General features: G+C 36.4%; 1 protein-coding gene across 2 annotated transcripts in view; it reads left to right on the top strand.

Moving 5' to 3' along the window:
* The first annotated feature begins 1,787 nt into the window (after nucleotides 1-1,787).
* Nucleotides 1,788-22,979, top strand: part of METTL14 (methyltransferase 14, N6-adenosine-methyltransferase non-catalytic subunit) — a 57,150-nt gene continuing 35,958 nt past the window's right edge. For both annotated transcript variants that reach the window (XM_030863973.2, XM_060298996.1), the window contains exons 1-8: nucleotides 1,788-2,000; nucleotides 6,048-6,136; nucleotides 9,930-10,017; nucleotides 11,415-11,495; nucleotides 11,870-11,957; nucleotides 16,775-16,865; nucleotides 18,060-18,201; nucleotides 22,273-22,365. In XM_030863973.2, the coding sequence (XP_030719833.1) occupies nucleotides 1,935-2,000; nucleotides 6,048-6,136; nucleotides 9,930-10,017; nucleotides 11,415-11,495; nucleotides 11,870-11,957; nucleotides 16,775-16,865; nucleotides 18,060-18,201; nucleotides 22,273-22,365 (738 nt within the window). In that variant the 5' untranslated portion in view covers nucleotides 1,788-1,934. The remainder of the gene's footprint in view (nucleotides 2,001-6,047; nucleotides 6,137-9,929; nucleotides 10,018-11,414; nucleotides 11,496-11,869; nucleotides 11,958-16,774; nucleotides 16,866-18,059; nucleotides 18,202-22,272; nucleotides 22,366-22,979) is intronic.

Below are 22,979 nucleotides of genomic sequence, written 5' to 3'. Positions count from 1 at the left end.
AGGGTCCATCAGAGTGTCTGCCATATAAAATGCTCAATAATTTTTTTTTTTTTTTTTTTTGTGGTATGCGGGCCTCTCACTGTTGTGGCCTCTCCCGTTGCGGAGCACAGGCTCCGGATGCGCAGGCTCAGCGGCCATGGCTCACGGGCCCAGTCGCTCCGCGGCATGTGGGATCTTCCCGGACCAGGGCACGAACCCGTGTCCCCTGCATCGGCAGGTGGACTCTCAACCACTGCGCCACCAGGGAAGCCCTATAATAAATTTTTGAGTGAACAAAATGTCAATTCACATCACTGAAAAATGGTTCAAATCAGTACTCAGCTTACCTGACTGGCAGGTGATGCAGCTGACTGTTAAAGAAACACACTTTAATTCATATGTACAAATTAGTATTGTCTTTTACAGTATAGGTCCCTTGGAAGTTAACATACTTTTTCAAACAGTGCTGCCATTACTCAAGGGATTTTTAGGACTCCTCTTTTGAAATTGCCTTTCAGAGCTAGTTCTTGAGAAAGACATGACAATTAGTAAGAGCCTAGTCTGCCCACTTTTGGCCTAGCCTGACCCACCTGCTTTTGATCTGGAGGATTTAATACTATTTTCAAAAATTAAATCCTCTCTCAAAGAAACAGACTTGTTACTAATCTTGGTAAGTATGTGCCACAACTTCCAATTAAACTTGGGGCAACATGACGTCTTAGTCTACTTCTGCTACTTTGAATTTGGAATAAGATGACAAATATGGTGTATAATGGTAATAACTTAAGACTTTGGTCCTGGGAGGGAGGGAGGGAGGGAGACGTGAGGGGGAAGGGATATGGGAACATATGTGTGTGTGTGACTGATTCACTTTGTTATGAAGCAGAAACTAGCACACCATTGTAAAGCAATTATACTCCAATAAAGATGTAAAAAAAAAACAACTTTGGTCCTTGTTGCCTTCCTATGAAGAAAGGAGAATCATCACTGAGCCCCCCCCCCCCCCCGCCACAAGCATCAGTAGGCTATTTGTTTTCATATCTCAGGGTTATTTCCAGCTAAGACAAATGCACAAGCACAAAAAGGGCCCCCGTAGCCTCTGACCTCTAGGACATGAACCAAGACAAATTTTACTATCACCCTCTCACCTCTCTAAAGAATCCATAAAATGCATTATGGTAAAATAGGAAACTTCTCAAGGGCTAGTGAGTTGTGGAGAAGATGCAGTTGCTGTTCCCTGCCTCAAGTGGAAAGTAATAATAAAAAGCTTAATGAACACTTGCATGGCGGGATGTGTTTGGCTCTGTTTATTCTTTCAATCTTCACAACTCTGTGAGGTAGGCACTCTTATCCCTCCCATTTTACAAATGAGAAAAGTAGAGGCTCACAGAGGTTGATTATCTAGACGAGGCCACTCAGCTAGTAAACGACAGTCCAGGGTTCAAACCCCGAAATCTGACCCGCGTTAGTGCTTTCAAGAAAAAACGGGTATCTGGCAATGATTAAAACGTCAGAACTGGCAACTGGGGAACTAATGGAAAAGGGAATCAACAAAACGGCCCACCACGTGGCAACAGTGCTGAAAGACCAAGGGAGCCTCAAGTCCCAGGAAGGGGAAAGTGAGGGGTCAGCGATTCGCCACCACAGCTCCAACAGCCCCAGCTCTGGACCGCCGAAGCCTCCAGAGACGCCTCTGGCGCCGGCGTCGCAGGACCCTCATTGGGCCTCTTCTAGGCAGCGCCAACCGCGGGAGTCCATAAGGAGGCGGGACTTCCGGGAGCGGTGGCGCCAAATTCCGGCCGCGCCGGAAACAGCTATTGAGGAAAAAACACTGGGTACACGCCGCTAGAAGCTCCTGGAGAATTTTGTGTTCCACAGTCTCCGAAGAAAAATTGGGCGGGGGTTCGTCCGCTCATTGCCAAGTTTTCGAGGCAGTGGAAAACAAGAGTTGGGACATGGACAGCCGCTTGCAGGAGATCCGGGAGCGGCAGAAGTTACGGCGACAGCTTCTCGCGCAGCAGGTCCGGGGCCCAGGGAGGGATCGCGAATGCGCGTGCGCGGCCGACCTGTTACAACCTCCCTTTTCTGTCTCGTTACTGGCCACGGTGCAGTCCTTTCTGGTCCCGCGACCTTAATCCCTGCGCCCACCTACCCTCTTGTTCTCAACCCCCGGGGTACCCCGAATCTTTTCCTGTTTTACCTCGCGGTCATTGTGGTGCTGAACCGAACGCCACGCTTGGTCTTCAGCAACCGTTATGGAATGGCCGCCGAGTGGTGCTCAATGATGAGAATACAGTGGTTTTTCTGTTTAAGTTACCGCAGTTCACGCAAAGAAAAGTGACTTGTTATCCTCCAGAATTTCTGTTCACTTTTTTTTTTTTTTTTTGCCGTACGCGGGCCTCTCACTGCTGTGGCCTCTCCCGTTGCGGAGCGCAGGCTCCGGACGCGCAGGCTCAGCGGTCATGGCTCACGGGCCTAGCCGCTCCGCGGCATGTGGGGTCTTCCCGGAGCGGGACACGAACCTGTGTCCCCTGCATCGGCAGGCGGACTCTCAACCACTGCGCCACCAGGGAAACCCTTCTGTTCACTTTTTAAATGGTCGTTTGTGTCTTGCCTTTCTTTGTAATCAGCTCCCGATTCTTGAGATTGGGGCTTCATTGTGGGTCAGGTTTACGGTATTTTCTCTGGGATAGTGTCTAACGACTGCATTGGTAGAAGCCTGAGTGTAAATTTTAGATTCTGCATGATGCGTGCTGCTGTCGACCCTGCCGTGTACGGTATCCTAGTCCTCACTCGCAGCTAACGTTTGAATTCTTAATCTGTATCGATCACAACAAATCTCTGAAATAGGTAATATTGTCTTCACTTATCGGATAATGAAACAGAGGCTCCAGAGGTTAATTTTTGCCCCGGCTCCTTCACCTCTGGGCCAGAAAGTTAAACCCAGGTTTGTCTCTCCAGATCTTGGCCTCACTCCTTCTTGTGTGTGAGTAAGTTAACACTTGATTAGTAGAATACACATGCAGAAAATGCAGATGCACACCTCTGCTTAATTAAAGTTAGAGGTTGTGTTTTACTTTCTACCACTCAGACCGGTAAAAGGGATGGGGGAAATGCTCACAGGTTTTGATGAGGCATCTTACTGTTATTTTTTTCAGTAATAAGTTTTCGTTTTAGTACCTGGAAATCTGAGACCTATCCTCTTTTATGATCGGATGAAAAGATTTATGGTACAGTGTTAAAAGTGTGGGCGTTTAGGGAGTTCCCTGGTGTCCAGTGGTTAGGACTCAGTGCTTTCACTGCTGTGGCCCGGGTTCAATCCGTGGTCGGCAGCTAAGATCCCACAAACGCGTGGCCAAAAAAAAAGGGGGCGTTTGGAATCAGATCTGTTCCTGGCATAGTGATTTTGGACAAATCAGGTATCTTTTCCAAGCCTTCCTTTTCCCAGTTTCTATTATGTTATCTTCAAAAATGTTCAGCAGCTCTTTGTTACCACCAAGGTTCTTACTCTTTAGTTTTGAATTCAGACGTCTGTTTGACTGAAAATAGTCGTAAACAATGATTGGTTGAGTGTCTTACTGTGTGCCAGGAGCTTTTGTAGACATTGGCAATTCAGCTATGAATAATAATAGGTGGTCCTACCCTCAGAGAGCTTACATACTGCACAGAACTTAATAATGGCTGCCGTTTATTAAGTCCTTTCTGTGTGTCAAGACTCTGCCAAGCTTGTACATACATTATATTTGATCATACCAGTCAGATGCTATCTGTGTCTTATAGATGAAGAAAATAAAGCTCAGGAAATTTGTTACATGCTGAAGGCCACAAACCGTTTACATTTGCAAGCTGCAGTTTTAGGCCTTTGCAATACACATGGCTGCCTCCTAGTACAGTTGGATAGGAACCTTTCCACCGAAGGATGTACAGTATAATCAATGACAGACTTCCACTTTAGCAGCCTTCCTTTCACTTACTTTTCTCTGTATGAACAAGACAGACTGGTTTATTACTCTCCGGAACGTGATTTGTGCAGTACATACTTTATGATTTTTAAAAGTTGTCCTTTCTTTCTGATTTCTGTCTATCCTCTGTGACAGCCCAGGTCAGAATTTTGTGATGAAACCTATTGTGATCTCCCTGGCTTAGACTCTTCTCCCTCTGAGCATCCATTTTCCTTACTGTTGCGTCCACTACTGTATATTATTAACCATCATACAGAATATAAACAGTTTGCGTGCAGCGTCTTTGCATTTAATTCCTGTTGGCTTAATCTTCTATCCTAACTTTGTTTCTTGCCCAAAGTAAGTTTTTAATAAATTTTTGTTGATTGATGGTCTGTCAGAGTAGAGCACAACTCAAGTGTGTATAATTTGCTTGACTGACTTGGCTGCTGGATGAAGATATCGGATGCAGTATATAGGCCCAGACCACGATTGTGGCAATTGATGCTATCACCAATGATTTACACCTGTTTTTATTTAACTTGTAGCTTTGTTTCAAAAAATTATACGTGCTTTCAAATGATTCCAAATTGTCATAGTTATTCAAATAATATATTTAGTGCTACCACAATGGGAAGTCTGTTACTCCAGTCATTCCACAATTTTTTAAAAATGTTGGAGCATGAGAAGACAATTATATATGTAAGCACAATTTGATTTAAAGCGTTCCTCTTGTAAAACATTGTATTCTAATTTACACCTTGGTAGAAAATCTCATTGGTTCATTCACATATTTATAAGCATGTACTATAAGTCAGATGTTATAGTAGCTGCTGAACATACAGATATCAACAGGACAGAGTTCTTCCCCTCAGTGAGCTAACATTTCAGTGGGGGAGAAGTAAACAAAAGTAAACTGATAAAGTAATTGAATTGTACAAATAAAAATTTGGAAGTTGTGATAGCGACTGTGAAACAAAAGTAAAACAAAAAGGGTGTATTAAGTGCTATGATCGGAATGAGGAAATGAGGAGGTAAAAATAATGGAAAGGAGGCTACCTATTCTGTAGATAGTGTTCATGGAAGGACCCTCAGAAGAAATGTACTCATCTGAGATTTGAAGGGAGTCCGACTCAGTCTTGGGAAGAAGGTTATAAAGCATTCCACCTATGGGAATAAATGTGTTTTCTGACTAAAGAGAATAGGGGTCAGGAAGATTTTATGGAAGAGTTAAAATATCAGGAACAGTTGATATATTGGAAGAGATTTATCATTGGGGAAACCTTAGGGGAGTCATGAAGTGGGTAGTCTAAAGAGGCAGTGGTAATTGTTTAAGATCAAGGCTGGGGACTTGCAGCTCTAATATTGTAGTGTGCCTTCTCACCTTTCTTGAGCTAAGGGATTATTTAATGCAGATTTCCTCATGCCCTTCGTGTGCTTAAAAATATTAAGTGGTTCCTCGTGGCCTGTAAATTGCGTTCTATACTTCTTGGTTTGGCTTTTAAAGTTTTCCATGAATTGATCCCACACTATGTAGCCAGGCCTATTTCAACTAGTGATTTGTTTACATTTGTTGTATTTTGCAAAATTTCCCGAACTGCCAACCCGAATTTGCATCACTATTTTTCAGGTTTTTGTAAAGTTTAGTATTGTGCCTATAATCATTATAAAGGCTTGGCTTGAATAAAACTGAAAAGGTATTTATTACGGCATGGAATAAATAAGGTACAATACGTGAGCTGATGGATGCAGAGTGTTTAACATAGTGCATATCACACTATAAACACTATGTTAGCTGCTTTTTTTGTTGTTTTGTTATTGCTGCTGCTGCTAAATTGTGTTTTATTATTTGCTTTAAAAGTAGAGGATTGGTCAAGTTAATTGTTTTAATTTCAAAATAACTGAAAGCATAAAATACTTTTCAGCTGGCAAAATCATTCTTAATTAACATGGTTTTGCTCCAAGGTGTTTTCTGTTTTTCCTGCAAGGTAATTTGTCCATTTGCCTGCTGCAGTAGTTACGGGTTGGTTTTTTTTTTAATACTTGATGTATTAAATGCTGCTACAAATGACTAGGAAGGCTATTCAGTACACTGTCATCTAATTTTTGGTTTTTGCCTTTTCTCAGTTGGGAGCTGAAAGTGCTGACAGTATTGGTGCTGTGTTAAATAGCAAAGATGAGCAGAGAGAAATTGCTGAAACAAGAGAAACTTGCAGGTCAGTTGAATATTTTTTTAGTGACATGTTAGTATTTGTGAAAGGATCACTGTTTTAATAAACAATAATCCTAGGTATGAAGTGTGTTGTTATAAGTATCAGCATACAGATTTAGGAAACATTGGTTTTTATTGTTAGTTCATGAATTATGAAATATTATCTGAATACAGTAAGTTTTCATTTATAAAGTAGTTAGAAAATGGAATGTTAGGCTAGGAATTAGCTTATATACCATATATAATTTTATTTAAAAAATCCTTATTAAAAAAAACACAATTTGCCCTAAAAGTGGTATTGACTTGATAGTTCATAAAGCATTTAGAATTTTTCAGTATTGTAGTTATCAGTTTTTTTTTATTGGAGTATAATTATTTCACAATGTTGTGTTAATTTCTGCTGTACAGTGAAGTGAATCAGCTATATGTATACATATATCCCCTCCCTCTTGGACCTCCCTCCCACCCCCTGCTATCCCACCCATCTAGGTCATCACAGAGCACCAAGCTGAACTCCCTGTGCTATACAGCAGGTTCCCACTAGATATTTTACACATGATGGTGAATATATGTCAGTCCTAATCTCCCAGTTCATCCCACCCTCCCCTTCCCTCTGCCCCCTGTGTCCACTCATCTGTTCTCTACTACTTTGTCTCTATTCCTGCCCTGCAAATAGGTTCATCTGTACCATTTTCTAGATTTCACATATATGTGTTAATATATGATATTTGTTTTTCTCTTTCTGACTTACTTCACTCTGTATGACAGACTCTAAGTCGACCCACATCTCTGCAAGTGACCCAATTTCGTTCCTTTTTATGGCTGAGTAATATTCCATTGTATACATGTACCACATCTTCTTTATCCATTCCTCTGTCGTTGGACATTTAGGTTGCTTCCATGTCCTGGCTATTGTAAATAGTGCTGTAATGAACATTGGGGTACATGTGTCTTTTTGAATTATGGTTTTCTCAGGGTATATGCCCAGTAGTGGGATTGCTGGGTCATATGGTAGTTCTATTTTTAGTTTTTTAATGAATGTCCATACTGTTCTCCATAGTGGCTGTATCAAATTACATTTCTACCAACAGTGCCAGAGGGTTCCCTTTTCTCCACACCCTCTCCAGCATTTACTGTTCATAGGTTTTTTTGATGGTGACCTTTCTGACTGGTGTGAGGTGATACCTCATTGTTGTTTTGATTTGCATTTCTCTAATAATTAGTGATGTTGAGCATCTTTTCATGTGCCTCTTGGCCACCTGTATGTCTTCTTTGGTGAAATGTCTATTTAGGTCTTCCACCCATTTTTCGGTTGGGTTATCTGTTTTTTTGATATTGAGCTGCATGAGCTGTTTGTATATTTTGGAGATTAATCTTTTGTCAGTTGCTTCATTTGCAAATATTTTCTCCCATTCTGAGGGTTGTCTTTTGGTCTTGTTTATGGTTTCCTTTGCTGTGCAAAAGCTTTAAAGTTTCATTAGGTCCCATTTGTTTGTTTTTATTTTTATTACTCTAGGAGGTGGGTCAAAAAACATCTTGCTGTGATTTATGTCAGAGTGTTTTTCCTACATTTTCCTCTAAGAGTTTTTTGGTGTCCAGTCTTACATTTAGGTCTTTAATCCATTTTGAGTTTATTTTTGTGTGTGGTGTTAGGTAGTGTTCTGATTTCATTCTTTTATATGTAGCTGTCCAGTTTTCTCAGCACCACTTAGTGAAGAGGCTGACTTTTCTCCATTGTATATTCTTGCCTCCTTTATCAAAGATAAGGTGACCATAGGTGTGGGGGGTTTATCTCTGGGCTTTATATCCTGTTCCACTGATCTATATTTCTTTTTTTGTGTCAGTACCATACTGTCTTGATTACTATAGCTTTGTAGTAGAGTCTGAAGTTGGGAGCCTGGTTCCTCCAGCTCTGTTTTTCTTTCTCAATATTGCTTTGGCTATATGGCGCCATTTCTGTTTCCATATAAATTGTAAAATTCTTTGTTTTGATTCTGTGAAAAATGCCTTTAGTAATTTGATAGGGATTGCATTGAATCTGTAGATTGCTTTGGGCAATATAGTCAATTTCACAATATTGATTCTTCAGATCCAAGAACATGGTATATCTCTCCATCTGTTAGTGTCATATTTGATTTCTTTCATCAGTGTTTTATAGTTTTCTGAGTACAGGTCTTTTGCCTCATTAGGTAGGTTTATTCCTAGGTATTTTATTCTTTTTGTTGCATTGGTAAATGGGATTGTTTCCTTAATTTATTTTTCTTATCTCCTGTAGTTAGTGTATAGGGGTGCAAGAGATTTCTGTGCATTAATTTGGTATCCTGTACCAAATTCATTGATTAGCTCTAGCAGTTTTCTGGTGGCATCTGTAGGGTTTTTCTGTGTGTATCATCATGTCATCTGCAAGCAGCAATGGTTTTACTTCTTCTTTTCCAATTTGTATTCCTTTTTTTTAAAAAATATTTATTTTTCACTGTGTTGGGTCTTTGTTGCTGTGCACAGGCTTTCTCTAGTTGCAGCGAGCAGGGGCTACTCTTCATTGCAGTGCGTGGGCTTCTCATTGTGGTGGCTTCTCTTGTTGCGGAGCATGGGCTCTAGGCACGTGGGCTTCATTAGTTGTGGCTCGTGGGCTCTAGAGCGCAGGCTCAGTAGTTGTGGCACATGGGCCTAGTTGCTCCGCGGCATGTGGGATCTTCCCGGCCCAGGGCTCGAACCCGTGTCCCCTGCATTGGCAGGTGGATTCTTAACCACTGTGCCACCAGGGAAGTCCCTCCAATTTGTATTCCTTTTATTTCTTTTTCTTTTCTGATTGCCGTGGCTAGGACTTCCACAACTATGTTGAATAATAGTGGTGAGAGTGGACATCCTTGTCTTGTTCCTGATCTTAGAGGAAATGCTTTCAGTTTTTCACCATTGAGAATGATGTTTGCTGTGGGTTTGTCATATATGGCCTTTATTATGTTGAGGTAGGTGCCCTATATGCCCATTTTCTGGAGAGTTTTTATCTTAAATGGGTGTTAATTTTGTCAAATTTTTGTCGAAGTTTTTCTGCATCTATTGAGATGATCATATGGTTTTTATTTTTTAATTTGTTGATATGGTGTATCACATTGATTGATTTGCATATATTGAAGAATCCTTGCATTACTGGGATAAATCCCACTTGATCATGGTGTATGATCCTTTTAATAGAGATTAATAGAGTTTGGGAGTGTTCCTCCGTCTGCAGTTTTTGGAAGAGCTTGAGAAGGATAGGTGTTAGCTCGTCTCCAAATGTTTGATAGAATTCACCTGTGAAGTCATCTGTTCCTGGACTTTTGTTTGATGGAAGATTTTTAATTACAGTTTCAATTTTATTACTTGTGATTGGTCTGTTTATATTTTCTGTTTCTTCCTGGTTCAGTCTGGGAATTTTTTACCTTTCTAAAAATGTGTCCATTTCTTCCAGGTTGTCCATTTTATTGGCATATAGTTGCTTGTAGTAGTCTTTATGATCCTTTATAGAACATCAGTTTTGCTCAAGACACATTAGAATGATACATAATGTAGAAGTTTCTTTTTGCCATGCATACCTTATAAAAGCTTAGTTTCTTATTTGTTTGCTTTCTCAAAAAAAAGTACAGATTATTCGTCAGGTTGTGTTACTTTTAAGATTTATAAACTGGGTGAATAGATACTGTTTAGTCAGGAAAAATTTGCCTTGTTCTGTTTTTATAACCGGTTCTTTAATATTATTAATGGAGACATTTATACATCTTGTATGTATTTGTGAGTGATATTTCAGTTTTAATTTTCAGGGCTTCCTATGATACCTCTGCTCCAAATGCAAAACGTAAGTATCAGGATGAAGGAGAGACAGATGAAGACAAAATGGAAGAATATAAGGCAAGTAGAGAATGGGACAATTTTATGGTCAAGAAGAAAATAAGTCCTTACAATCCGTAGAGTCTTACCCAGGAAAATAAAATTTGACAGAAGCTGAATTTTGACAGAATACTGAATAATTGTTGATGTAATTAGGTAAATTTAAGACATTTATATCAGTTTAACACAAGAAGTATGTGGATTAAATTAGGTGATGTATATGAAGCACTTAGCATAATGCCTAGTAAGCACTAGGCAATAGCATTCTTAAATAAGAGTAAGGAGGTAGATGTATCAGAAACTTTGGATAATTCAATCATATTTCGAGGGGCTACAATACTGTCTTCTTTGAGTTGCATTATTCCATGTTAACAATATAGGGTAGTACAATTAAAATATTTTGAGAACTCATGGGCTAGACAGCAGTGTAGAACCATTTCTGACAGAGGCCCAAGGCAAAAACCCAGCTTCTCAACTTGTAATTACAATATGTAGTTGAAAAGAAAGAAAGTTAAGGACAAAAAAACCTACCTCCATTTTTTTCAAATTAATTATCATAGAACTATATTCAATAGAGAAGAGGGTAAATAGTTTCAGTAAATCTTTAGGTATAATTATCTAATTTCATAGATATTCTCTTGTGTATTGGTTGCATTTGATATATCCTCTTATATAACTTAACTATTTGTGATTATATTAGGTCAAACCATATACAGTTTCTGATATTTTAACATTTTTGACTCATAAAATAGCAGTTTCATATGGTTTGATCTAGTAGAAATAAAATTGCCCCATTGGTGGTCATATCTTTCATGATTTGAGCTAAATTCTAATATTTAAGTTATTATATCAGAGATAAATAATCCTAGATAACTTAGTCAACAAAATTAGTAGTTATAGACAATTATTACTGAAGAGAATGAAAAAGAAATATTTATTTTATATATTATAAGCATAACTAGTTACAGCTAATGATGAGAAAGCAAAAACTTCAAGTTTTTTTTTAGATTAAAACAAATTTTTTTTAATTTGTATTTTATATATTTATTTATTTGGCTGCATCAGGCCTTAGTTGTGGCATGTGGGCGCTTCATTGCCACCCGTGGGCTTCTCTCTAGCTGTCGGCCGCGCACACGGGCTTACTTGCCCTGCGGCACGTGGGGTCTTAGTTCCCCCACGGCATGTGGGATCTTAGTTCCCTGACCAGGGATCCAACCCGTGTCCCCTGCGTTGGAAGGCAGATTCTTAACCACTGGACCACCAGGGAAGTCCTGACTTCAATATTTGACTTTAACAGTAATTTGAAAACTTTATTGTGTCTTAGGGAAAGAAAATATTTATATGAGTCTTAATACCCGAGATATCATAATATGTAAGATACTCCTCTTATACATAAAATGTATACTTCCTTTTCCAAGGATGAATTAGAACTGCAACAGGAAGAAGAGAATTTGCCATATGAAGAAGAGATTTACAAAGATTCTAGTACTTTTCTTAAGGTAAAAAAATAATTTTCACGTCCATAACTTCACATTTCAGCTCTATGCCTGATTTTAAATACTTATTTAAGATTTTAAATACTTATTCGTTTTCAAGATTTTTTCAGTTATTGAGGGATCATTATTATAAAGATCATTTAAAATTATTCATGAAATATTCTTCTGATGCTTGCCCATTTAGGATGAGATAATGCTTTATTAATGTCTGTAGATACTGAATTGTAATACTATTATTTTAATAGTGATGTTTTCTGTTTTTTTTAATGTCAATTAACTTATATTTTGTATGGCCTCATAATAAAAAATAAAGTACAGAGTTAGTGTATCTGCCCTCAGAGCGAATGCTGTTTATTTAATTTTGACGTTTTCTTTAGGGAACACAGAGTTTAAATCCCCATAATGATTACTGCCAACATTTTGTAGACACCGGACATAGACCTCAAAATTTCATCAGAGATGTAGGTATGTCAGATTTGTTGGGAATATGCTATTGCTAGCTGTTGATTACATGCATGTAATTTATCCATTTTGTGGTTTATTTCTAACAAAGTTATTTTTCCTGGCTTGGCTTCCCCTTTCCATTCTTAGTACTTCTAGTACACTCTCTTTTTCCATCAAGCAGTGTTACTTTTTTCCTTCTTCCTTCCATCTTTCCTTCATTTTGGTTCTGTAACTATCCCTCATTTTTATTTTGCCTTCATTTATTCCTTCGATGCTCTTCCTTTCTTTATGTAAATCTGATTCTCTGACTTACATTATTTTCCTTTTGTCTAAAGAATTTCTTTTAACATTTCTTGCAAGGCAGGCCTGTTGGCAACAAATTCCCTCAATTTTTGTTTGCCTGAGAAAGTCTTTATTTTTCCTTTACTTTTGAAAGATTAATTTTGCAAAGTACAGAATTCTAGATTGGTGTTTTCTTTCTTTCAACACTTTTAAGTATTTTACTTCACCCTGTTCTTGCTTGTTTCTGAGAAGTTGGGTATAATTCTTAACTTTGTTCCTCAATAGGTTTGGTTTTTTTTTTTTCTGGTTTCTTTCAGAATATTTTCGTTAGCTTTGATTTTCTGTAGTTTGAAAATGATATGTGTAGGTATAGCTGGGTTTTGTTTGCTTTGGGTTTTTTTTGCGTTTATCCTCTTTGGTACTCTCTGAGCTTCCTGTGTCTGGGGTTTGATGTCTGACATTATTTTGGGAAAATTCTCAGTCATTATTATTTCAAATATTTCTTCTGTTCCTCTTTCTGTTTTTTCTCCTTCTTATATTTCCATTACACATTTTACCTTTTGTAGTTGTCCCACATTCCTTAGATAGTCTGGCTTTTTTTTTTTTTTCCAATTTTTGTTCTATTTACTTTTCAGTTTTTGAGGTTTCTATTGAGATATCGTCACGCTCAGAATCTTTTCTCAGCTGTGTCCAGTCTACCGATAAGCTTACCAAAGGCATTATCCCTACATTTTTAAAAACAGCTTGACTGAGAGAATTCATGTACCATACAGTGCACCCATTTAAAGAATATAATTGAGTTTTTTAAGAATATCTATAGATTTGTGCAACCATTGCCACAATCTAATTTTAGAACTTTTTAAAAAATTGAGGTATCGTTGATTTACAATATTATATAAGTTTTAGGTGTACAAATAGTGTTTTACAATTTTTAAAGATTATATTTCATTTATAGTTATTATAAAATATTGGCTGTATTTTCTCTGCTGTACAATATATCCTTGTAGCTTATTTATTATATGCATAGAAGTTTGTATTTCTTAATCCCCTCCCCCTATTTTGCTCTCCCCACTTCTCCCCCCCGTAACCACTAGATTGTTCTCTTTATCTGTGAGTCTGTTTCTTTTTTGTTGTAGTCACTAGTTTATTTTTTAGATTCCACGTATAAGTGATAATATACAGTATTTGTCTTTCTCTGTCTGACTTATTTCACTAAGCATAATACCCTCCAATCCATCAATGTTGTTGCAAAAGGCAAAATTTCACTTTTTTTTATGGCTGAGTAGTAAGTGTGTGTGTGTATGTGTGTATACACCACATTGTGTGTGTGTGTGTGTGTGTATGTATGTATATATATGGCACATTGTCTTTATCCTTTTACCTTTGCTGGACACTTAGGTTGCTTCCATTTCTTGGCTATTGTAAATAATGCTGCTAAGAACACTGGGGTGCGTGTATCTTTTTGAATTAGTGTTTTCATTTTCTTCAGATATATACCCAGAAATGGAGTTGCTGGATCATGTGGTAGTTCTATTTTTAGATTTTTGAGAAACCTCCATACTGTTTTCCACAGTGGCTGCACTGATTTACATTCCTATCGACAGTGTACAAGTCCCCTTTCTCCACATCCTTAGAACATTTTCATCTCCCCTAAAGAAATTCAGTACTCATTAGCAGTCAATTCCCATTCCTTCTCCCACAGTTGCCCCCCAGCCTTAAGTAATCATTAATTGACTATTGTCTATCAGTTTGCCTATTCTAGACATTTCATATAATTGGACTCATACAACATGTGATATTTCGTGACTGGGCTTTTTTCACTTAACATAATGTTTTCAGGGGCCATTGATGTTGCAGCATATTATCAGTACTTCATTTCTTTTTATTGCCAAATATTTCATTGTATGTACATACCACATTTCATTTATTCATTTGTGTTGTTTCCACTTTTTGATTGTTATAAACTCTGCTACTATGAATATTCATGTAAAGTTTTTGTGTAAATGTATGCTTTCATTTCTCTTCGGTATATACCTGGGAGTGGAATTGCTGTGTCATGTGGTAATTCTATGTTTAACTTTTTGAGGAACTGCCCAAATGTTTTTCAGAGCAGTTGTACCATTTACATTCCTACCAACAATATGTGAGGCTTCCAGTTTCTTACCACTCTTGACATTTTATTATCTGTCTTTTTAATTATAGCAGTCCTAGTGGTATAAAGTAGTATTTCATTGTGGTTTTGATCTACATTGCCTTAGTGACTAATGATATTAAGAATCTTTTCCTATGCATATTTTCCCACTTAAATACCTACTTTAGAGAGATGTCTAAACCCTGCTTATTTTTTAATTGGTAATTTGTCTTTTTATTATTACATTGTAAGAGTTCTTTATATATTCTCAGTACAAGTCCCTTATCAGATGTATGATCTGCAAATATTCTCTCCCATTCTGTGGGTTGTCTTTCTTTTGGCCACACTGCGGCTTGCAGGATCTTAGTTCCCCGACCAGAGATTGAACCCACACCCTTGGCAGTGAGAGCGCAGTCCTAACCACCAGACCGCCAGGGAATTCCCGTCTTTTCACTTTCTTGTTGGTACCATTTGCAACACAAAAATTTTAATTTTGATGTAATCCAATTTATTTTTTCCTTTCTTGTTTATAAGCAACATGTAGAAACTGATTTTAATGTTTTCACAGGCAAAATTTAGATGTAGCACAAAAAGTTATGATAATGGTAAGTGAAATAGACCAGTCATAGGATGACAAATATGCATGCACTTACAGAGGTACCTAAAATAGTATGTGTATATAAATACATACACTTTTATGAGGTACCTGGAGTAGTCAGTCTCATAGAAGCAGAGAATGCGGGAGTGATTGTCAGGGTCTAGAGAGAGAGGAAAATGGGGAGTTGTTGTTCAATTGGTATAAAATTTCAGTTATGCAAGATAAATTTTTTCTGTAGATCTGTTGTGTAGCAAATTGTCTGTAGTCAGCAATACTGTTGACTATAGTCAGCAGTACTTAAAAAAATTTAAGAGGGTAGATTTCATCTTACTTAAGTGTTCTTACCACACACACATACACATGCACACACACTAAAACCAGAGGAACACAAAGAAACTTTTGGAGGTTATTGATATGTCTTACCTTGATTGTGGTGATGGTTTCACAGGTGTATGCATATGTTCAAACTCATCGAATTGCATACGTTAAATATAGGTTTAATATATAAGGTTTTTATTTATCAGTTATACTTCAGAAAGCTGTTTTTCTCCTCAAAGTTATGATAAGTTATATTGATATAACCAAATTTCATTATCAGACTTTCTGCTTTTAAGACTTTCTGCTTTCTTCTCCAAGGCAAAGAAAATGTACTTAGGAAACTATTATGGATTGAGAAAAAGGTGTACCTGTTTTGTAGATGATTGAGAGCTGACTCTATTGTGATTGAAACCTGACTGTACTAAAATCTTCAAACTTGTTTCATTTGAAATTTGATCTGTAGCCACTGATTGAGGAGGCTTTATAAAATCTTTCACTTTTTTACTCTTTGATATTAAAGTTATTAAAATGTACTTCTGGTTTTCAACTTAAGATGTTTATATAATTTATGTTGTCATGAATATGCTTCTTGTAGGGAAGAAAGAAAAAACAAAATAAAAACTTTTAGGAATCTTTGATATTCAAGCCCTACTTACTCCTACAGTTGTTTAAACAGTTATTATGTTGTTTTACCTAAAATCTCTTCTGAGGCTCAGAGATTTAAATATTTTTGAGGACATGGGAACAAGTCTCCTGTTTTTAACCTTTATGGAACTTGGAGATGTTTTTCAAGGTCTTAAGCTTGAAAATGTATCTGAGGATTTGGTTTATAATAATGTGGAGTGAGATCTTTAAAACTATAAATATTGATATAGGAAATATTCTTAGAGAAAGTGACTTATCTTGGAATTGGTAGTACAATTTAGATAAGTAATCAGAGTGAATGAGGTGTGAGCTAATGACTGTTAGGGACTCATTATCTTTTTAACTAGATTTGTTCTGGGATTGTGTCCATAAAGTATAGCCACTTAATTTAAGATCATCAGTAGTAAAGAAGAGAAATCCTCATTTTCTCTGCTTTGGATAACTGTCTAAGAAACTAAGTAAAAATTTTAACAATCACTAGATTCTTTGGGAGAAAGACTTTTTTGAGTAAAAAGAAAATGCAAAAAGCATGATTGAAAGAAAAATTTTTCTTTTCCTGAGAACAGAATGGCAAAATTTGATGCTATAAGCAGGTTAGTTAATTTAATAAATTTGAGAAATTAAATGGTTAATTGACTTGATCTGGGCTTTAGAACATCTGGGAGTTTGCCTGCATGTGGGATTAGGGTCATTAGGTATATAAAATGTATATATGAATTGTTTAAAAGTCCTCAGACTTTTTTAAAAGGATGTGAGGATGAAGAGGTGGTTGTGTATTGTTGTGTTCTGAGCAGGCTTGTCACGTTTGAATGCATTGATACTCATTTGTATTGAAATTTGGAATTTACTATGTTTCCTCTTCAGGTTTGGCTGACAGATTTGAAGAATACCCTAAACTGAGGGAGCTCATCAGGCTGAAGGATGAGCTAATAGCTAAATCTAACACTCCTCCTATGTAAGTGGGGTTTTTTGTTCCCAACTCAGGCTTAAAATATTAGTCTTTTTATCATGTTACCCCTTTTCTGTTTGAAAAAAATTCACTGTCTTTGTAAGGTTAACACATTCTCTTTCTTAATATATTAGTTTGAAACTCCAGTGCTGAGTACACAGTAGGTTCTCATTTAATTTATTTTCAGTTTTCTAGACAATTTATTTTAAATTACTAATTTAAATTTTTTTCTTAGAAAATCATATTTGTTGTATTCCTGATTATCTTAAAATGTTTTAAAATGACTTTTCTTCTCAAGAATTATTTATTGAAGAAAGTTAGAAAACTTAGGGAAAGTAAGAAAATGAAAGTTAATTATAACTCAGCAACCAGAGATGCTATTAACATTTTGGAATACAAAAATTCATTTTAACCTTTGCTAAACGACTAATGCTTCCCTAAAAAAATGTGTTTAAGGTCTTTGAAATTGGAGACTCTCTTTATTTCACATTTAGCTTACTTTGAACATTTTGTACATTTAACAGTTTGCTAAAATGTATACTGTTAATGATTAGAAGAACCGCAAAGAAGTCTGAGTTTGTGGCAAAAATTTTAGCAGACTAATATTCATCCTATTTAAAAACACTCTTACATTTAAAGTATTTTATATTTAAAATACTTTCATACTATGTGGAAATAACCATTAAGTAAAGGCTAGTAGTAATTTATACTAAGTAGCTAGAAAAAACTGTTAAACAATACTACTAAGGCACAAACTAAGGAAAGAAAATTATGTCCATTTTTAGAAACTTTTTTAGAGGGAGGAATTTAAAACTTACTAACAAATGGTTTTTCTAACTTAACAATTGTGGAAAAAGTAATATGGTATTCTTTGGAATATTAAGATGATAATGGAAAAGGGCTCAGACACTCATCTGAGTATGGATTTTCAATATAAGAAATGAGAGAAGTTTGTATTTTGGATGTTCGTGTGGGACTGTGATTTTACTTTGTGGTGTGAGTGTATCCATGTCCTCTGGAAGAGCACTGGTAGATAGTTTACTGTCTGTACTGAGGAAGGATACTCCTCCATAAAAAGGTATTCAGTAATTAGCTCATGGTGACTTTGTAAATAGTGTTTAGGAAATATTTAAGAAATTTCTTTCATTACCACTGTAAAGTATTTGAAAATCTCTTACATTTTATGCTCTAATCAAATAGGTACTTACAAGCAGATATAGAAGCCTTTGACATCAGAGAACTAACACCCAAATTTGATGTGATTCTTCTTGAACCCCCTTTAGAAGAATATTACAGAGAGACTGGCATCACTGCTAATGAAAAATGCTGGACTTGGGATGATGTATGATCAAACTTTCTACATTGTAATGAATTATTTATTTTTCAAATAAATATATGTCTGATCAGAAAGTAATATTATAAATATCCCTACTTTTTTAGGAACTGTAAATATAGATTTATAGTATATATTATGGCTGAAGGTCTAAGGTACATTAACAAATATTATTATATCTTCAGTCTGATTTGTCTTTTTTTTTTTTTTTTTTTTTGGTACGCGGGCCTCTCACTGTTGTGGCCTCTCCCATTGCGGAGCACAGGCTCCAGACGCGCAGGCTCAGCGGCCATGGCTCATGGGCCCAGCCGCTCCACGGCATGTGGGATCTTTCCAGACTGGGGCACGAACCCGTGTCCCCTGCATCGGCAGGCGGACTCTCAACCACTGCGCCACCAGGGAAGCCCTGATTTGTCTTTTTGAGGCAGAAGTTGAGCAGGTAGTGAGTAAATCGTCTGTGGAAGACTCAAAATTCCAGTCTTAGAGTCCTTGAATGTATAGCTAGAAATAAGTCTAAAAACAGATTGGTTGATAACATTCCATATTTGGTTAGTTTTAGTAAACATCAGAGTATACGTGTATACACACACACACACACACATATGAACATAATTTCTACTCTTTAAAGAACTTACAGTATAATAGATTTAAGGGACATACGTATTGTATAATTGTGATATAATTCAGTATTATATAATTGTGATGTTATATTTTCCTGAATAAAATTGAACAAGCTGATAGCTTCAGTTAGTTACATAAAGTAACCTGTTTCTACTGATCAATAACAAAAATAACAAATATTTATTCAGCACCACTTTGTACTAGGCAACTAGGTACTGGAGATTGAAAGATGCATAAGACTTAGTATTTGGCCTTAAGGGGCACACAGTTTAATGGGATAAAATAAACAATGACCTAAACAGATAATTGCATTATCATATTGTTAGTTCAATAACAGAGGACTGCATAAGGTGATCTGAGAAAAACTGACCAAGCTGAGGAAGCTGGGGGACATAAACAAAGAGGAGATGACACATGAACAGTATGTATGGATAGATTAGCTGGAATTGGCCAGCTGAAGAAAAGGGTAGATTAGGGATTCCAAGCAGAAGGAACAGCAAGAGCAGAAGGGATGGAGGCAAAGAGACGGGTGAGGGAGGTCTGTATGTAGGTTGATGTTGGAACACAGATTGGGACTGTCTTGAGATGCTGTCTTCTTAGAAGCTTGGACTTGTCTTCTTAGAAGCTTAGCTTAATGCCTAAAGGCATTAAGGAGTCTTTGAAGGGCTTTAACCAGTTTAGTAAAATGGTCAGATTAGTGTATAGAGGATAGACTAGAGAAAATGAAGTCTGGAGAGGGGAGAGCAGATAGAACACTGTTGCAGTAGTCTAGTTAGGAGAAGAAGGGGCCCTGATTTAGGGTGATGTTAATAAGAATAGAAAGGAGGTGATAAATTCAGTAATGTTTTGTAGATACTTCTGGCGAGATCTAGTGATTGGGAAGAGGGGAAGAGTAAAGGATGACTCAGGAGTTTGAATCTTGGGATAAATCGGTTGAGATCACCAGCTGAGAGAGTCAATTTAAGAATAGTAGCAGGAAAAAAAAAAAAAGTAGCAGGATTAGAGTGATTAGATTATACTGAATGTGTTGATTTAGAGGTGTATGTGAGACATTCAAGTAGAGGTTGTAATAAGATTATGAAACTTAAAAGACAGATATGATCATCTCAAAATACAGATTTTAAAGGGTTAACACATTAAACCTATGAGAATAAATGAATTTGTCTTGAGATAGGGTCTCAATTAAGATACAGTGTGGATTTACTGTAAATCCTCAGGAAACTTACATTTAAGAGGCACATTATAAAAGAGATGTGAAAAGAATGGGTGAAAGATAAATGAGGTGAACCAAGAGAGTATGAATGTCACGGAAACCAAGGGAATAGGGAATTTCGAGGAGGAAAGTGTGATCAGGAGCACTGAACACAGAAGAGAGGTAGGGAAGGGAAAGGACTGAAATTCTAGACTGGTGTTTCATAGAGAACTGCTTTGAGTCCTTGCACATCTTCCGAGTTAATAATTATTAACTATTGTTAATACTTATTTTTCAAGATGTAATAACTTCAGTTTTTCTTCCTTGAAGCTTTCCCTTTCAGCTTCAGTACCTCTGGCAATTTTATTTATTTTATTTTTATTTTATTTTACTTTACAAAAGTTTTTCCTCTCCTCTGATAAGTGTAATCTGTGTTTATTGTTGAAACAGAAAAGTATACAGTATATAGTATCCCCAAAACTTAAGGTTAAAGATGTAATGCTCTTGATATTGCTGAGAATTTCTCCAGATAGGTTGCACAAATTTACATTCCTTCTAGTAGTGTTGAAGAAATATCTATTTCACCATATCCTCATCAAAATTGATTAATAATGTAAAACAGTCTTGGTCAATTTAGTCAAAAGAAAATTGAAAAATTAATTTTATTATGTCTATGATTACTGGTTAGGTTGAACTTTATTTTCTCTAGCGAATCTCTAAGGTTTGGTCAGTGAAGGTACAGGAGCTTCAATTATATATGATAAACTAACAGAGTTTTTGAAATAAAGGAATTCCATTTTATATGTATATTGAAAAGTTTTGTCTGGCCCCAGAGCCCTAAGCTCTTAACGTTTATGTGATAATACCTTAAAGAAAGAGCCAGTAGCTAATATAAATAAAGTATAAATAAGAAAAGCATTCGGGTTTCACAGGTATTCTTTTTCACATTAGAGAGTCAGTAGAGGCCAGTGTGTTTTGTTTAAGAATATAAGCATTTTCAGGCTTCCCTGGTGGCACAGTGGTTGAGAGTCCGCTTGCCGATGCAGGGGACATGGGTTTGTGCCACGGTCTGGTAAGATCCCACATGCCGTGGAGCGGCTGAGCCCGTGAGCCATGGCCGCTGAGCCTGCATGTCTGGAGCCTGTGCTCCGCAACGGGAGAGGCCACAACAGTGAGAGGCCCGCGTACCGCAAAAACAAAAAACAAAAACAAAAAGAATATAAGCACTTTCTTAAAATACCAACATTTAGCATTTATAATTGTAATGTCAAGAGAGTAATTTGCTTAATGTTCTTCACTGATGTGTGCCATCACTTATCTTTAGCCATACCATGTATAGACGTTTGTAGGAATATTATGTGTGTGTGCGTATTACATATTTATTTTAATTCATATTCCTATGAGAATATTAGATGAGATATATCAAGACTTAAAGTTGGAAGTATAAAACTGAATAGGTTTATGCCTATTGTAATTTTTTTTCCATTATCACTGTCAAATAATGTATTTTTACCTAGATAAATTATAGATGATGTGGTTATGATCCACTCAGGTAGAAGTTAAGGTTTTCTTAATACGTGAAACTAATAAATATTTGCTTGAACCGTTGTCTCTGGAACTTCTTAACTGTGACAGGAAGCTAAAAGAAAAGGAATACCATGTAAAATGGTTGCTTTTATGGTCATTTATACAAGTATATGGTATTTTCCCAATTTAGAGATTTAATTATTGCAGAACTTTTTTTAAAATTGACACACTTAACAAATACAAAGCAAACAATTATAGTCTATTGTTTGTGACATTTCAGACTTAGTCATTATACTGAAATGTGTATATTGATTTATTTTATTTAGAACTGGAAACCAAGTCCTCCCCCAAACATTTGTGGTTATGTTTTAATTTTGCCCCTATCTTTGGCATAATTTAATCCCTTTTCAGTTTTTCTGTAAATGGTAACAGGTTGCTCTCAAGCCATAACTTATAAAATTCTGTAATTCTATAAATATGGTTTCCTGTAAACTCTTTCCATAGAAAATCAAGTGTATGTATGTGCATGTGTGCATCTGTGTTGTCTTAATAGGGAATAAAAAACCAGAAGAACAAGTTTTAAGAATAAAATTTATTTTCCATTGTATTTCCTAATGAAAATTAGTACATTTAAAGAACACATTTACTGTAAGTCCTGATAAATCTCAATGGTTGTTCTTCTGGATTTAGGATGAATGGGAAACAATGCTCCTATGCAATATTGGTTTGGTTTCTTACAGATCATGAAGTTAGAAATTGATGAGATTGCAGCACCTCGATCATTTATTTTTCTCTGGTGTGGTTCTGGGGAGGGATTGGACCTTGGAAGAGTGGTAAGATGGTGTTTTTTTAAGTGGTTTTTTAAATTTGTAAGAAAAAAATAACACAGTATGTTGCATAAAAGGTTTGAAGATTAATGTTATTTTCTCCTTTGTTTCTTGAACAGTATTAAAATATTCAGAAGAAAAAAATGTTTAAAAAAGAATGTACAAAAGGCAGTATCCCTTAGTTAACTAGCATTAGGGGTGAATAAATCAAAATATGATTTATTACAACTGCAGGAAGAGAACAGTTCAGAGATTTGAAACTGAATTGCAGCTCAAAAGCAAGCTGCTTAGTGTCATTTACTGTTCATTATTAGTAGCTAAAAAGTATTCTTCTGGCTAGCATTAACTCCTGAATTCCAAATGAAAGGCAAATCAAATTGGAAAAATAACACAGCATCTGGAGCACATAGTTTGAATAAATTCATGAGAGTGAGAAAGAAGTTATAACATCTCAATTTAAGTACCTTATATTTATTGTTTTTCAGAACTTTTTTTGGTTTTTTGATTGGAGTATTTTGGATTTCTAAATGGAAACAAAATAATAAAGCTTTTTTATGATGGAAGCATTGTGGCTAGTTCTGGTCTCAATTCTGATGTCCAACAGTGAAACTTTGGGTAAA

The sequence above is a fragment of the Globicephala melas genome, chromosome 5 (genome assembly GCF_963455315.2).
Source record: "Globicephala melas chromosome 5, mGloMel1.2, whole genome shotgun sequence".
NCBI classification, from domain to species: Eukaryota; Metazoa; Chordata; class Mammalia; order Artiodactyla; family Delphinidae; genus Globicephala; species Globicephala melas.
Note: the sequence above shows the minus strand (reverse complement) of the source record. Positions and strands in the feature narration are given on the sequence as shown.